Raw genomic sequence first — 15,578 nt, 5'->3', positions numbered from 1 at the left:
CTATGAGTTTGTATTGCTTTTTTAGTGATTTTAAAACAAAAATAAGGTATGTGGACCACATAATTTTGGGGAAAATAGATACTAAAGTGAGGCCCCTCACACTAAACATCATTTTTCCATCAGGACTTTCTTTCCCTGGTCTGTGTGAGGCAGGAGCCATTGGGGGAGGGGGCTCCAGAGCTGAAGGCAGCAAGTTTCCATTAGTCTCATCAAGCTGTTTTTATGGCAATCTCTTCCAAGTTACCTCTGCTCCTGGAGAGAAGAAAGGAGAAAATGGAAATGGCTCCAAAAACCTGACTGGTGGATCAGAAGGAAAGGAATGCTGCCAGGATTTCTGTCATCCTGCCTTGGGGTAGCCAAGTTATTTTTAATATAGTAGAAGCAGACCTTCTGGAGGCAAAGCCACTGGGTCATGGACCCTGGTAGAGGGTGGACCTCAAATCTTTCAATACTGTGGACTGTTTTAAGAGATAAGTGTTGTCAATCAAGAGTATTTAAATAGTTTTTAAGTGCTTCATTATTCATGTAGTTTATGCTTAATTTCTGTGCAATATAAAAAAGCCATATTATCTGATTCAATTGGGGATAGTACTTGGCAAATGAAAAAAGTTCATCAAAAGACCAAAGTCAATACATCCTAAATATATCTTAAGCCACATATTTTACCCTAGAATAAATAAATATATATTTGTTCACAAATCTTTTGATGTAGGGCCAAGAATTTCAACCACATCCTAGAGTTTGAAGTCATAAACCACAATTATGATATACCACTATGATTTGCAGATTTAGTTTAAGTGGAAGTTCTCAAAGACCCTTGCCACACAATTAGAGTGCCAAGTCATTCTATGTTCAATTTTTTTCCCAAGCTTGTAGAATTTTCTCATATACTTAGTATTAAACTTATATTTTATTTTATTTTATTTTTTGAAACAGAGTCTCGCTCTTGTCTTCCAGGCTAGAGTGCAATGGAACAATCTTGGCTCACTGCAACCTCCACCTCCTGGATTCAAGCGATTCTCCTGCCTCAGCCTCCTGAGTAGCTGGGATTACTGGTGCATGCCACCACGCCCGGCTAATTTTTGTATTTTTAGTAGAGACGGGGTTTTGCCATGTTGGCCAGACTGGTCTTGAACTCCTGACCTCAGGTGATCGCCCGCCTCAGCCTCTGAAAATGCTGGGATTACAGGCGTGCGCCACCACACCTGGCCTAAACTTAGTTTTAATAGGAAAAATTTACTTATCTCAAATCCATATTGTATATATTCCTTATCATACATATAACTGGCAAAAAAAAAAAAAAAGAAAAAGTTTGTGAAAAATACAACTGACTTTTGGCACAGGCACAACCAAATGACAGGACTAAACATAGGCAGACATTCAGGAAGATGTAAGCTGATAACTACATTTGCCCTAAATGTTTGTCTGTGTGTTTTACAAAGGAATGAAAAATGCCAGTTAATCCAGCAAGTTATTTTCAGGTACATAGTCCATGATAAAGTTTATGCTAAACACAATGTAATCATTAAGGTTAGAAATTCATCATTTTTAGAAAAATGCCCCAAGAGCCATCAGAAAGCAAAGCACAATACTATACACATATAATTCTTCCCCACTTAAAACTTACTGGTACCTCCTCATTACTCTTAGCACAAATCCAAAATTCCTAACATGATTTACAAAGCCTTTGCAATATGTCCCCTGACTACCTAGGTTCAGGTTCATTTTAAAAATTTTCCTGCATACACACACACACACACACACACACACACACACAAACACACACGAGGTTCTTCTATTCCTTTGAACTAGATTTGAGTTGCCCCTAGACCTTTAAATATGTAATTTTCCCTGCCTAGAAGTCTACTCCTTTACCCGTTTAACTGGCAGGTTCCCCTAGAGCCTGAAGAGTTCAGGTTTTATATTACTCCTCCAGGCTTCATTCCCTAACACCCTTAGTTTGATTAGGTGCCTCTGTTATGAGCTTGCGTGGCAACCCACATTTCCTGTTTTGATCTTATTATTTAAAATGGGCATTTACTTGTCTGTATCCTCACTTACTAGCCCCACAAGAGCCAGGACCATTATGCTCACAGCTGTGTCAGCAGCTCCTACCATGATACCTGACATTGCTTGTTTGATTGATTACTTGGCTGATTAAATCAATAAAACAATTTTAAGAGGCAGAACTGTTGGTTAAGGGTGGAGGACCATGGCATCAGACTGCTCTGGTATCAACCACTCACAAGTGATGTAATTTACATGAGATTCTAGGCCTCAATTTCCTCAACTGTATAGGGGGAGAAATAATAGAACCTAAAGGAGCTAACAAAATAAAATAACGTGAAATACTTAGAATTTCTGCCCAGAGGAAGTCTTCGGTAAATGTTAACTGTTATTTATTTTGTTAAACTTGTATATGATTGTTCTGTTTTGTTTATATGTATCTTATACGTATATACAATTTCTAGATCATGATGCTCATCTGAAGATAAAAAGAAAAAAATTAAAAACAAAACAAAATGCATGTTATATGCAATCACTTCTCATTTTTCTCGGTAGTCAATGTTCTATTAAGTCACCATAAACATTGAATTAGCAAATACTGAACCATTCCTCCTAGCGGAAATACCAAGTTAGGTTCCTGTGAACCTCTTGTCGGTAGTCAATGATCTATTAAGTCACCGTAAACATTGAATTAGCAAATACTGAACCATTCCTCCTAGAGGAAATACAAGTTAGGTTCCTGTGAACCTCTCGTCACGAGATTTTTGTCAACAGATCAATATATAACCTTGTTTTATGTGTGTTTCTGTTTAAAGACACCAGGTTTATTATATATATCATTGGTTCAACAACATTGAATTCATGGACAATAGCACCGTAACTCATGTCTAAACAAAGCTTACCTAACACTTGTATTTTGCCTCCAAGGCTCATCACAGCCTTCTGGTACTAAGAAGCGCTAGACAGCACTCCAGTATTATACTGGAGAGCCATTTTAAACAACAAAATCACCAGGAAAAAAAGCACACAGCTGTGAAAAATATGGTGCTAAATAGACCACAGAAAGGACACATTTCCAGTTTAAGAGCTGAACAAGAAGGAAGAGCATCTTCTCGTTTGACCTCAGCTGGGAATGTTCATGATGGGCAACTCCATAGCTGCATGCAACAGAATGAAGTTAGACCCTTATTTCACATCATTTACAAAAATTAACTAAAATTGGATCAGGGACATAAATATAAGAACTAACATTATAGAACTCTTAAAAGAAGTATAGGGATACATTTTCGTGATGTTGGATTCAGCAATAATTTCTTAGATATGACACCAAAGGACAAGCAACAAACTAAAGAAATATATATATATTGAATTTTATCAAAATTAAAACATTCATGCATCAAAGGACACTATCATGAAAGTGAAAAGACAACCTACAGAATATAAAAAGGACTCTTACAACTTAAAACAAAATGACAAACAACATAACAATATTTAAAATGGGCAAAGGACTTGAATAGTCGTTTTTTTCAAAGAAGATATAAAAATGGCCAATAAGCACATGAAAAGATGCTGAACATCAACAGTCATTAGGAAAATGCAAATCAATCACAATGAGATACAACTTTACACTCATTAGGATGGCTATAATTTTTTTAATGGAAAACACGTGTTGGCAAGGATGTGGAGAAATTGGAACCCTCATACATTGCTGGTGGAAATGTAAACTGGTGCAGCTGCTGTTTACATTTGGAAACAATTTGGCAGTTCCTCAAAAACTAGACTAAAATTAAGGGTTATATAGCAGGGAAGAAATGGAACTATGTGTTGGAAAACGGGGATTAGGGAAGAGTAAGAAAGAGGAGTTCATCAACAGGAAACAGATGGTTGGTTAGGCAATCATGACAAGTAAGAGGTCTGAGATCTCATTGTCCAGATGCCATGATCTGTTAAGTTTCAGTTCCTTGACTCTCTGGGAGGCCTGCTGGTGCTTTCCTGAGAAAGGAACTCAGATAACACAAATGTAAATTTTTCAAGTTTTAAGACTGGTAGGATCTATTTCTATGTTTATTAAAAATAAACAATAAATATCAGTTCTATGGGACAATTGGCCTGGTTTCAGTAGAAATAAAAATGCCCCCCAAAGATGTCCATGAGGTAATTCACAGGAGCTGTGAATATGTTACCTTACAGATAGTTTGGACTTTAAAATCCAAAGTGCCTTAAAAGGATTTGGCAGCAATGTAAAACTAATTTATCATTCAATACATGATAAAGTAATGAAGCTTATCCAGTGACAAGACTGCATGCAACTAGGAGAGGATAGAGAATCGGTAGGGAGAAGAGCTGGATTTGGAGAATTAAAAGTGAGAAGACGGGATTATTTCTGTATGGTAAATAAACCAGATTCTCAGTTCTGTCATTGAATCACTGCTATACTGCAGCTGCTTTAGGGTTCCCTTGAAAGGCTAGGGCTGTCCATTGGAAATAAAGTAAAATTAGTTACTGGTATGTCATCTCTATTTGTTGGGAATCATTAAATACCTGTGGGATGATTGAGAGAAGACCTTTCTGGTTCAGTTTGTGCTAGTAATTTAGCACCAGGTGAAATGCCTGGGTCTGGTTTAATAGTCAAGGTGCAAGTCAGAAAGTCAAAATTGGTATTAGTATCAAATAGGAAATTTACTTATTTAATAATTTTTTCCTTTAATTTTAGTTCCTCACTAAAGTATACTGAAAAATTCAAAATTACTGATTTGTCTGCAGACTAGGTGATAATATCCCTGAATTTTAAAGATGTTTATGTCTGTTATAATCTCAAAAACAACTTTATCTGCATTGTTCAAAGATGAAAAAAAGTATAAGCCACCAGAATTTTCTATGAAAAATTTACCATGTACCATACACAAGATCAAAAATAATTTCTATTACTCGGGTGAAGAGCATAATTCTCCAAATTGAAAACTACTAATAATAATGTAGATCAATTGACACTTTTTGAATAACTTAGTGATAACTAATTAATATTCTGAATACAGGATTAACTAAAGAGTAACGCCTAAAGGCTCCATTTTAACACCCTAATATCTGAGAAAGGAAGTAAAATAACTTTAAGATTAATTACTTTGAAACAAAGTACGTATTTTTAAATAACGTGATGAAGGTAAATTACTATGTAATGACCGAAGTCAAAACCTAAACACTACTTTTATTAAAACTGATTATATATTTGCTATGCTTCAGGAAAATAGGGTTGACAAGGAAATGGTATGAAAGGGACCATAACCAAATAACTTTCTAGGAAAGTCAGAACACTTTAGAAAGTGAATAAAACATTACTTGGAAAAATATTGTTGTTGCACAAATTGATATTCGGGCATTGCAACCTATTAACTAGATAACAGCAATTCTATTTTATGAGCTATGTTTAGTAATCTAGGTGATGTTGCACAACAGAAAGCATACTGGACCAGGAGTTCGAATGTGTAAGCATTAGTCCCAATCCTGCTAGTAACTGCCTTGGCCAAGTAATGAATTATCTGGGCATTGTTAACATTAAGAAGGGGTTGAGGCAAACTTCCTCTAACTTACGGCTTTTAGGAGTTTGACCCTGATGTGCCTAAAAGGTGTCCTGTTTAGGGTTTACTGAGCTTCCAGAATTGTAGGTTGCTATTTTTTAAATCAAATTTGCAGTTTTTGACTTCAAATAATTTGTCTGCCCCATTCTTTCTCTGAGACTGTTTTTTCACCTAGTTAGATTGTCCTGCAAGTCACTGAGGCTGTTAATTATTTTTTCTTTTTTTTTTCTGCTGTGTGCTTCAGTTTGGATAAATTCTGTTGATCTAAATTCATTGATCTTTTATTCTATGCTACCTCACTCTACTTTTGATCCCCCTCCAATGGATTTCTGATTTCAGATACTACTTTTAATCCTAAAATATCCATTCAAGTGTATTTAATTAGTTTCCCAGTCTTTCCTGAAATGCCCATCTCTTCATCCATAATATTCATGTTTTCCTATAGACCTTTGAGGATTTTCATCGTAGTTATTTAAAGTCATGTCAGCTATGGGTACACAAAGGCATACAGAATGGACACTGGAGACTCAGAAGTGGGGAGGGTGAGAGGGAGTGAGGGATGGCAAACTACACATTGGGTATGATGTACACTGCTCGGGTGAAGGGTACACTGATATCTCAGACTTCACTACTATACAGTTCATCCGTGTATCCAAAAACCACTTGTACACCAAAAGCTGTTGAAATTTAAAAAAAAAATTGAAAAATAAAATATTTTTAAATATAAAAATAACAGAAAAAATAAAGTCATGTCTGCTAAATTGTTTGTGGGTCTGTTTCTATTGACTGATTTTTCTCAAAACTCTGGGTTATATTTTCTCACATTTTCCTGTTTCTTCCCATTCTTCCCCACCCTCCTCCCCTCCATGACATTGTGGATGATACATTGCAGAGTCTCTATGTTGTGTCATCTTCCTCTGAAAGTAAGTCTTTACCAGCAGTCAGTTAAATTACAGGTGTATCATAAACTTGGGGAAGCTTGGTTTTATGGTTTGTTAGGGTGGGCCTGTTTTGGCTTTGTCCTTCATCCTAGGGTGAATTAATTAATCTTTGGATGTACTACTTATTCCTAAGGCATAGATCCAATGGGGTTTCAATGGAAAGATGGGTTTTTTGAAGCCCTGTAACTGAAGCCCTGTAACTGAGTAAGACTTGAACTTTCATCTCTTGTTTCTTGTGCAGTGGACGGTAGTAGCTGGAATAACTGCTCCGTTCTTTCAGCCTTCCCTCTGTTGTTTTCCTCTGGGCCCCTTATAGCCTCACTCAGTGCTGGGTTCAGCCAAGGATTTGACGGAAATATTTCCCACCTCCCACCCTGTGGCTGCTTCCTTTCCTGGATTTTTCTCCTCAATTTCTAGCCATAGTGGCAGTCTCATCATTCCAGAAAGAAAGACAGCTTTCTCTTGTATTCTATCCGCTCCATAGGGAGTAACCTCAGGGGTAAGTGTAGCTGCCTTTTTTAACAGTTAAATCCCCTCCAATTTCTGCCTGCTTTCAGTAACTTCAATGTCTTCAAAGGATTGTTTTCCACCCTATTTTGTTAAGAATTTATCATTGTTATCTGATAAAAGCTATCCTGCCATTATTGAAATTGGAAACCCCTATTAAACTTTAAATGCCTATGGTTCTGTTCTTGGTCACTAAAATTATTTATAATCTTTTTTTCTAATCAAGCATGTCAAAGTATTAGGATATCTGTGATCAAGTTGCTTTGTTTACAAGAAAGTTTTTAATTAAAAAAAATTTTTTTTGTAGAGATGGGGGTCTCACTGTCTTGCCCAGACTGGTCTAGAACTCCTGGACTCAAGCAAACCTCCCACCTTGGCCTCCCAAAATGTCAAGATTACAGACATGAGCCACTGTGCCCAGCTGGTTGCCTTGTTTTTAGATTTAGCTTATGTACAAGCAACAAACTGAACAAATGCAAAGGGTATTTGGGGTATAACCTAGCCAAAGAGTGTTTGGTATGGTAAACTCAGCAGGTAATTCTGATCCATTCATGATTTCAGCAGGCTCTTCATCAGGAGTTACAAACTCAAATTCCTACAATGGCTAGGCAAATGAGTAATGAGAACTTAGTCTCGTGAAATAAACGGAAGTCTCTCTAGGATTTATGGTAACCCCAAAATTGCTTGACCATCTTAGTGCAGACCTTACTCAGTTCCAATGCTGTATCCAAGCAAGAACACAGGCTCCTATCCTCAAGAATATTGTGGCTCTTAGAATTCAGAATCTCTGTCTTTGGGGGTATTTATAATACATTAATGGTGCCAACTAGTTCATTTATTTTTAAAATACTTTGAGGCCAAACAAAACAACATCAGGCCACTGTTTGCAACTTTGTGATTTTGCTCCTGATCCAAGATATTCCCTGGGATTGTTCTATCTCATCTCTTGATGCTAATCCTGACCCTCCTTCTCCCAATATGTTCTAGATCTGCTCTCCTGAAGTTTTCCTTCTTTCCTTATCTACATCATATCCTTTAAAATGTGTTTTGCCCCTTAATGTATAAAACTGCTCAAGAATTTTCCATCTGTAAAACAAACTTTCCTACTTTTGCTTTCACCTCAAACTACAGCCCGTTCTCTTCCTTTCTAAGCCAAGCCAAGCCTAATGCCTATCCACTGCTTGACCCACTGTATTCTGGGTTTAGTGCCTGACCACACCACTGAAATGGCTCTCTGTAAGGTCACCAATAACCTACTCTTCTCCATTCATCGTACTTTGTTTCTCTATGGTCTTGTGTCACAGTCTCTCTTGACTTTTTTTTTTGACTTCTATAGCCAAGCCTCCTGGCTCCTGGCCATCCCATCCTCCTTTTAAATGTAAAAATTCACTGCACTGCCTTCTTCCTGTCTCCTTACTTTACACATTTCTCCTGAACAATCTCATCCATTAGCTTCTACTAATACCTATATTATTTCTCTGGCTTTGATCTTTCTCCTGATTACCAAGGCTTATGTTTACAAGAACCTGCTGGAAATTTCCATCTGGATATGCCATAAGTACCTCAAATGTAATGTACCTTTTCCCCTCCTAAACTCTCTGCTCTTCCCCAAATCTCTGCCCCTTTCCTCCTATTTCCTTTCTCAATTCTCAGTCCAGCCAATCACCCAACCCAGAAACCTATGGATTCTACATCATACATTATCTTAAGTATGTCTCCTTCTTTCCATTCCCATTGTTACTGGCCTGGTTTATTTAAGCCCTTATCACCTATTTTTGGCAGTAATATGAAAATATTGCCAGCCATCATTCTGTCTTCTAATATGTTAATATACTAATATATGTAAGTACTTTGCATATATTTAATATTTCCAAAGATAACACTACATAATGAGGTAGCTATTACAATGTCCATTATATAGGATATAATAAAAAGGTATGAAGGGGCTAGGTGGTTTGTGCAAGGAAAGACACTACTGTAGAACACATTAAGAGAGAACATCCTGGGGACATAACAAAGCTCTACCACATGCTAGTGTGAGAGCTTTGATAATCATTCTCTGAGCTGATTTTCAAATCAATAAAATGGGTATCAATATAGTATCTATATTAGCTATTATATAAATTATTCATAATAAATAGACATATCACCAAAGCAAAAAACCAAAGCTACTACTTAGAAATAAGTAGTATAATTTCTTTTTCTAAAATGCATACAGTTCTGTCACTTTTTGCCAACATGGCTGCCGGTGGTTGAATTTTATCATATTTCAGGCCTGTTCAAGAATGTTTCTTCATATGGTTTGGCTGTGTCCCCACCCAAAATCTCATCTCAAATTGTAATTCCCATAATCCATACAATCCCTACATGTCAAAGGAGAGACCAGATGGAGGTAACTTAATCATGGGGGCAGTTTCCCCCATGCTGTTCTATTGATAGTGAGTTCTCACGAGATCTGACGGTAGTTCCACCTGCATTTATTCTTCATCATGCTGCCTTGTGAAGAAGGTGCCTTGTTTCCCCTTTGCCTTTAGCCATGATTATGTTTCCTGAGGCCTCCCCAGCCATGCTGAACTGTGAGTCAATTAAAACTCTTTCCTTTATAAATTACCCAGTCTCACGCAGTTCTTTTATAGCAGTGTGAAACAGACTAATACAACTCTCTATAATGGCTTGCCTCATTAATGATTTATCACCATTATAAGGTTCGAAGGATGTTTAAAATTAATCTGGGAAAAGAGAATTCCATGGCTCAAAATTTTCTTCTTGGACCAGTCAAGTGAATGATGGAAGAGACTTACTGGATAAGCACTCAACATATGCCTTTGATGACCCCTTTTCTTGCATTTTCACAAAACCCTCACAAATTTACCCTCTGTGGCCCAAGATACTTCCACAGAGGGTAAATTTGTAAGTGACTGGGAAGAGCTTTGAACCCAAGTGGTTTCAACAGTTTTCAAAATGATTTCAGGCAGGGCATGGTGGCTCACGCCTGTAATCCCAGCACTCTGGGAGGACAAGGCAGGCGGATCACTTGAGCTCAGGAGTTTGAGACCAGCCTGGGCAGCATGGCAAGACCCCGTCTCAAAAAAATAAAATCATTTCATATGTGTTATCTCATTTGATCCTAAAGAGCAACTAGTAAGGCAGGACAGAAAGGCTCTGCCCATTTTCTAATTCTCACTCAAAATACTTCCATGTGTAGTTGCTGTACATTTTACATCTTAATTAGAGCCAAAACATCAAGTATGGTGGTCAGCATAGGGGTAGTTATGACTTGCTGGTCCAGGGGAAATATCACATCTAACTAAGCATATAGTGTTAGAAGTAAGGACAGTGATTACTTTTGCAGGGCAGGGTGAGATATGATTAGAAAGAGACAGAAGGGGGCTTGTGGATGCTGGCAATACTCTTATCTTATTTCCATAGGAATTTACGGTGGTGTATTATGCTACTTCAGTATAATTTCCCAAGCATCTCAACATTTAATTTTCTTCTCAGTACTTTTCATTTATAAAAATAGGTATTTATATACTAGAATTGCATATGTATATTGCAGGTGCATATATGCAATGACATATATACACTATAATTAAAAATTATAAAAGAAAGATGTAAATGCGCATTTTAAAAGCAATCTGATAACGTAAAAATAATAAAGGTTAGCGTAATGAATTTAGAAATGTTTGTTTATAAATAAAATAATTCTTATATTTCAGGCAAATACATATGTGCTTTTCTAAGGATGAATTTTAATGTGGTACATTTTGCTCTTTTTGTGTTTCTTTTCATCAAATAACTGACATTCAAGATTTGAAGTTTTAGAGAAAGTTACCTCTGAGGTCATCCTTTTAGCGCATTATTGCTAGCTCATGTAATTAAAAAACAAAAACACATCACAGAATGGATAAACCCCATACACAAAAGTGGCACCATATGCTTATGTTTATTGTACAGTCACAAGTTACATGTTGGAAATCAAGCAGAACACTGTACCAGTTTTCACTAACTCAAATCAAGTTAGCAAATTACAAATTTTAGAACAGATTCATTTTCTGTCTCACCCAATGTGGGTGACCACAAAGATATTTACTTTCTATGTTATTAGGTAGCAAATTAATTTGATATACTACACAGCCTCCAAGTTACCTTAGGATATTTCAAAGTGTTTCAAAACTGGTAAAGAATAATTCATTTCCAGCCTGAAATACAATGCAGAATGGACCGTTTAGGGGTAAATAACCTCACTTAATCACTCTTTCCTGCTAACAAAAATAATACAAACATTTGTTTATATTAGGCTTACTAAATTAATGACAACTTTGAAATTATCTAGATTTGGTTACATTGTTATATTGCACTTGAGAACAATGACAAAAAACATCAAAGATTCAGTACCTCTCCCAAGAAGTTCATTATATATCAGAAATTAAAATGAAATATAAGCATATATTGCATGCTGCCTATTTCTATTGTTCAAACCAGCCAACCAACAAACTAAAAGGAATACTCTCCAAAACACTGAGTATTAAGTAATTTCATCTATCTTTTTTGATCCTACAATCATTTTTCAAATTTTAGGTGTTTTTTTTTAAACTATTCATCAAACTACTACATATACAAGCTATCCAAGAATACAAACAAGGTGACATTGAGATGGGTGGTGGCTGCACATAGGTATTCCAAGAACGACTCATTCTTCTCCACCAAGCTCATCATTACATTTTGCAACTTAGAAAGATCTACCAACTTACAAATTCTGTTTGCCTTACAAAAATCGCTGATCTATTATATACAATACTTTTATCACACAAATCTCTCCCTTAGGGTCATGATTCACTATCAAAAATCTTTCATAGCCCTCTTAAGCCAGTAAAGTCTCTTTTACTAATACTTGAGTTTTCTTTATGGAAATGTAAGTGTTAATGAGAATTAACTATGAATAAGTAGTTTCATAAGACAGGTAGAATGATGGCAATAATATTTTGACTAATTGTTTTACCTTTCAGATTCAGAATTACAGTGATAATCGTTAAGAGAAAAGAGAAAGAAAAAGAAAAAATGACTCATGTATTTTTCTCAAAATATCAATTCTGAAATAAATACCTACATAAAAATCAATATCAGTATCAACATTTCTTACCAATGTCAAATGTTTTTAATATCTTCTAGTTCATTCATGTTTTCTTAAAACTGAATCAGATCATAAGAATTTTACATTTCAAAATGGATTTTTATTCTCAATAAATCACAAATACAGTAGTATTTCAAATGTTTTAGAGATTTAAAGTTTTCATAGGGCAATTTTTTGATATTTAATCATGATAAAAAAATCCCACCATGTTCTTCAGAAAGTAGGCTTTCAAATTACACTTCTCCATATTTTTGTAGATATATAAATGTTCATTTTTTGAAGGAAAATCTATGCTATTATACAAAACTATATTTCATAAAGGTAATTTAAGAAATCATGTTAATTTCCAAATTACAGCATCTTTCAATCTCCAATACAAGATTACTTTCAAGATAGATGCCATAAAAGGAATAGATGGCACAAAAGCAAATCCTAACACTTTTGTCAAAGAGTGACTTTCTATCCAACATATTTTCAGAAATGACTGTTACTAGGTGGTAAAACTGTTAAGGTAAAATTTGTTATAGACTAACTTACTGATTGGTAGCAGGCAACACTTGGCCCTAGGATAAAAATATTTTTCTTAAAAAGTTTTAAATTTATTGGTAATAAAAATACTTACTGCATATGATTAAGCTCTTTCAAGCTACTAATAAAAATCTATACTCCAAGACCCATTACTTTTGAAATTCACTAAAGCTAAAATAGAGTCTTGTCTAGAGTCCTACCTTGTATACCTCAACTAAATGTGCTCCTATTTTACGAATATATTCTCAAGATTAGCTCAGTCAACTTGTGCATGAAATTATGAGATATGGCAAGATAAATTTCAATCATTTTTGAAACACAGCAAAATAGTTAATTATTTAAGGGAAATATTTATCATTACCTAATGAGGACAGCAGTTAAAGAGCTATTAAACTCTCCATTTCTAATGCACAACATGATGTAATTGCACAAAAATAGGTATAACTGATCATCATCCCCAGGCCTTGAGGAACTGTGAATAAATTATATTCCTCTAGAAGGTTCACCACTCTACAGAGCCATATAAAACTACAACTTGCCACCTATGTGGCTTTTATTAATAATCCTAGAAAAGTAATTCATACTAACAAACTTCAGAAAGCTTTAAAAGGTTTTCAATAACTTGAACTGCTTATAAAAATACCTTTTAGAAGTTATTCTGATAGCTGAGACTGATTTTACACATTACCTTGCTTAAACAGAGGTAATATTCCTGTAACATCATGCTATTGCTAGAAGTAAATCAGTGAGTTGCCTTAAGAGTTTTTATTCCAAGCATTACTCATAAGGTTGGGGTAAGGGGTCCAGGTTCCTGTCAACTGTAAAGATTTCTCATTGATCTTGACCCATGCTCAGTAACAGTTTTGGAAATATAAGGAAAAGTACATGAATGGAGGAAAATAAATTAATACTAACTAAAAACTCTGCTCTACTCTAAGAATATAATACTATAGGCATAAGCAACTATCTCAAAGAACTACACAGTATTTTAATAAAAATGCTTTTTTTTGTACTGTAAATAGCCAGACTAAAACAATGGAATAAATATGCTTTGGAAATAATTTCCAACTCCATATGGCTTTAAGCATTATGATATTCAGGTGAAATTAAACAATTACACAAAAGCGGCATTTGTGATTATGGAACTAATTTTTAGTATAGGTTGGCTTGAAGGATTTGACATAAAATTTAAACAAGTTGAAAATGTAATAAAATATTGTGGATTTAATGTAAACAAAAGTGTAATAGGATCTACCAGATTTTCATATTAAAACAAAATATTATACCTTTGTTATTAAAAGCAAGAATTTGGATGGTATCATGTAAGTGTTTATAAAATTCTACCATATAAGTGATTAAAAAAATCCAAGTTCATGCAGTTATAAAGTCTTTAGTATCCTGAAAAGTAAACTGTAGTGTAATATGTATTAACGTTAAGTACCTATACAAAAGACATGATTGCTAAGGTCCAAATTTGGACTGCTTTAAAACAACAACAACAACAACAACAAATAAAGTTTCGTAAATTAAATCAGAAACAGTAACTGATGGAGGTACTATTTTATATAAAGTAGTAAATCAGGCACTACCTGTCTTATATACATTGAATAAAAACTATCCCTTGAGATTTTGTTATTTAAATACCTAAAAACACAAGTCACCCTATGTTATTAAATGTATGTCTGAACTTATTCATAAGGAGAAGGTTGACAAATATAATTCTCATTTTGTGGTTAATGCCAATTAGCACTATCAGCAGTAAAGCCTTGGATTTTTACTCCTCATGAAGAAAGTTTAAATCTATAATAAAGTTGCTAATTCTAGTGGGTCAAGATGTAGCATAACTTAAAAACTGCAGTTAAGTTTCTGAGTTTCCTTCACCATTTTCATGAGGTTGAAGCTGTTCCCTTTCTTGTTCTTCTTGAGGTGGCCGGACCCGTTTAAAAAAGCCCATCTGTCAGTTGAAGAAAAACCATTATTACTGTCACATCAGTGTAGAATACGAAAAGTATTTTTTGAGTGACTATATTACCACTAAGAACATTTAAATTGTATTTCATACAATTTATCTTCCCTCATATAGTAAGTAATGCTCATCAAGTATCATCATTACAGTCCCTTTCTTCCTTCCCTTACTTTTCATTCTTCTTTTTCTTCTTCCCTTTCCCTTTTCTTCTGCTTTCCCTCTCTCCTTCTTTCTCTCTTTCTAAGTCCGTTACTTACCCTGTACATTACAAATACCAAAACAGCCAGTAGCAACAATCCTGCTAGAACTGCTAAAATGATCACCCACACAGGCACAGGCATGGGCGCTGGCTGAATGCCCCAGGTGACATTAGTGGTAACCTATCGAGGAAAAAAGCTTTTAGTTTTAAAAACAGTCCGTTGACTTAATCAACAAATATCTGAGTAAATATTACATTTTATTTTAATGGAATTCACAGTATATTCTTTTCCTGCATATGATAATTTAGTGGTTTCACATTTGATATCAAGAGCATGCACATACACACATGAAACTCCCAATGATAGGCTGACTTCTGATTGCATCTGAAATGATTTTTTTTTCTTTTTTTGACAGAGTCTTGCCCAATATGTAGGCCAAGCTGGAATGCAGGGGCATGAACTCGGCTCACTGCAATCTCTATGCTTCAGCCTCCCCTGCAGTTGGAATCACAGGCCTGCACCACCATACCCAGCTAATTTTTCTGTATTTTTCGTAGAGAAGGGGTTTCACCATGTTGGCCAGGCTGGTCTTGAAATCCTGGCCTCAAATGATCCACCTGTCTCAGCCTCCCAAAATGCTGAGATTACAGGTATGAGGCACCACACCCAGCTTGAAAAGATTTTTTAAATAATCCAATCCAGTTTATCATGTGCTGATCC

The 15,578-nt window shown here is 35.4% G+C and overlaps 1 protein-coding gene across 1 annotated transcript in view; it reads right to left on the bottom strand.

The window, feature by feature from the left end:
* Positions 1-10,957: 10,957 nt before the first annotated feature.
* The window catches only part of ITGAV (integrin subunit alpha V), an 88,355-nt gene continuing 83,734 nt past the window's right edge, over positions 10,958-15,578 (bottom strand). Inside the window, exons 29-30 of the mRNA XM_054477784.2 lie at positions 14,916-15,038; positions 10,958-14,646 (exon numbers count right to left, since the gene is read on the bottom strand). Of these exons, the coding sequence (XP_054333759.1) occupies positions 14,551-14,646; positions 14,916-15,038 (219 nt within the window). The 3' untranslated portion in view covers positions 10,958-14,550. The remainder of the gene's footprint in view (positions 14,647-14,915; positions 15,039-15,578) is intronic.

This window comes from Pongo pygmaeus, chromosome 11, assembly GCF_028885625.2.
Source record: "Pongo pygmaeus isolate AG05252 chromosome 11, NHGRI_mPonPyg2-v2.0_pri, whole genome shotgun sequence".
NCBI classification, from domain to species: domain Eukaryota; kingdom Metazoa; phylum Chordata; class Mammalia; order Primates; family Hominidae; genus Pongo; species Pongo pygmaeus.
This window is presented reverse-complemented; position numbering and strand designations above follow the sequence as displayed.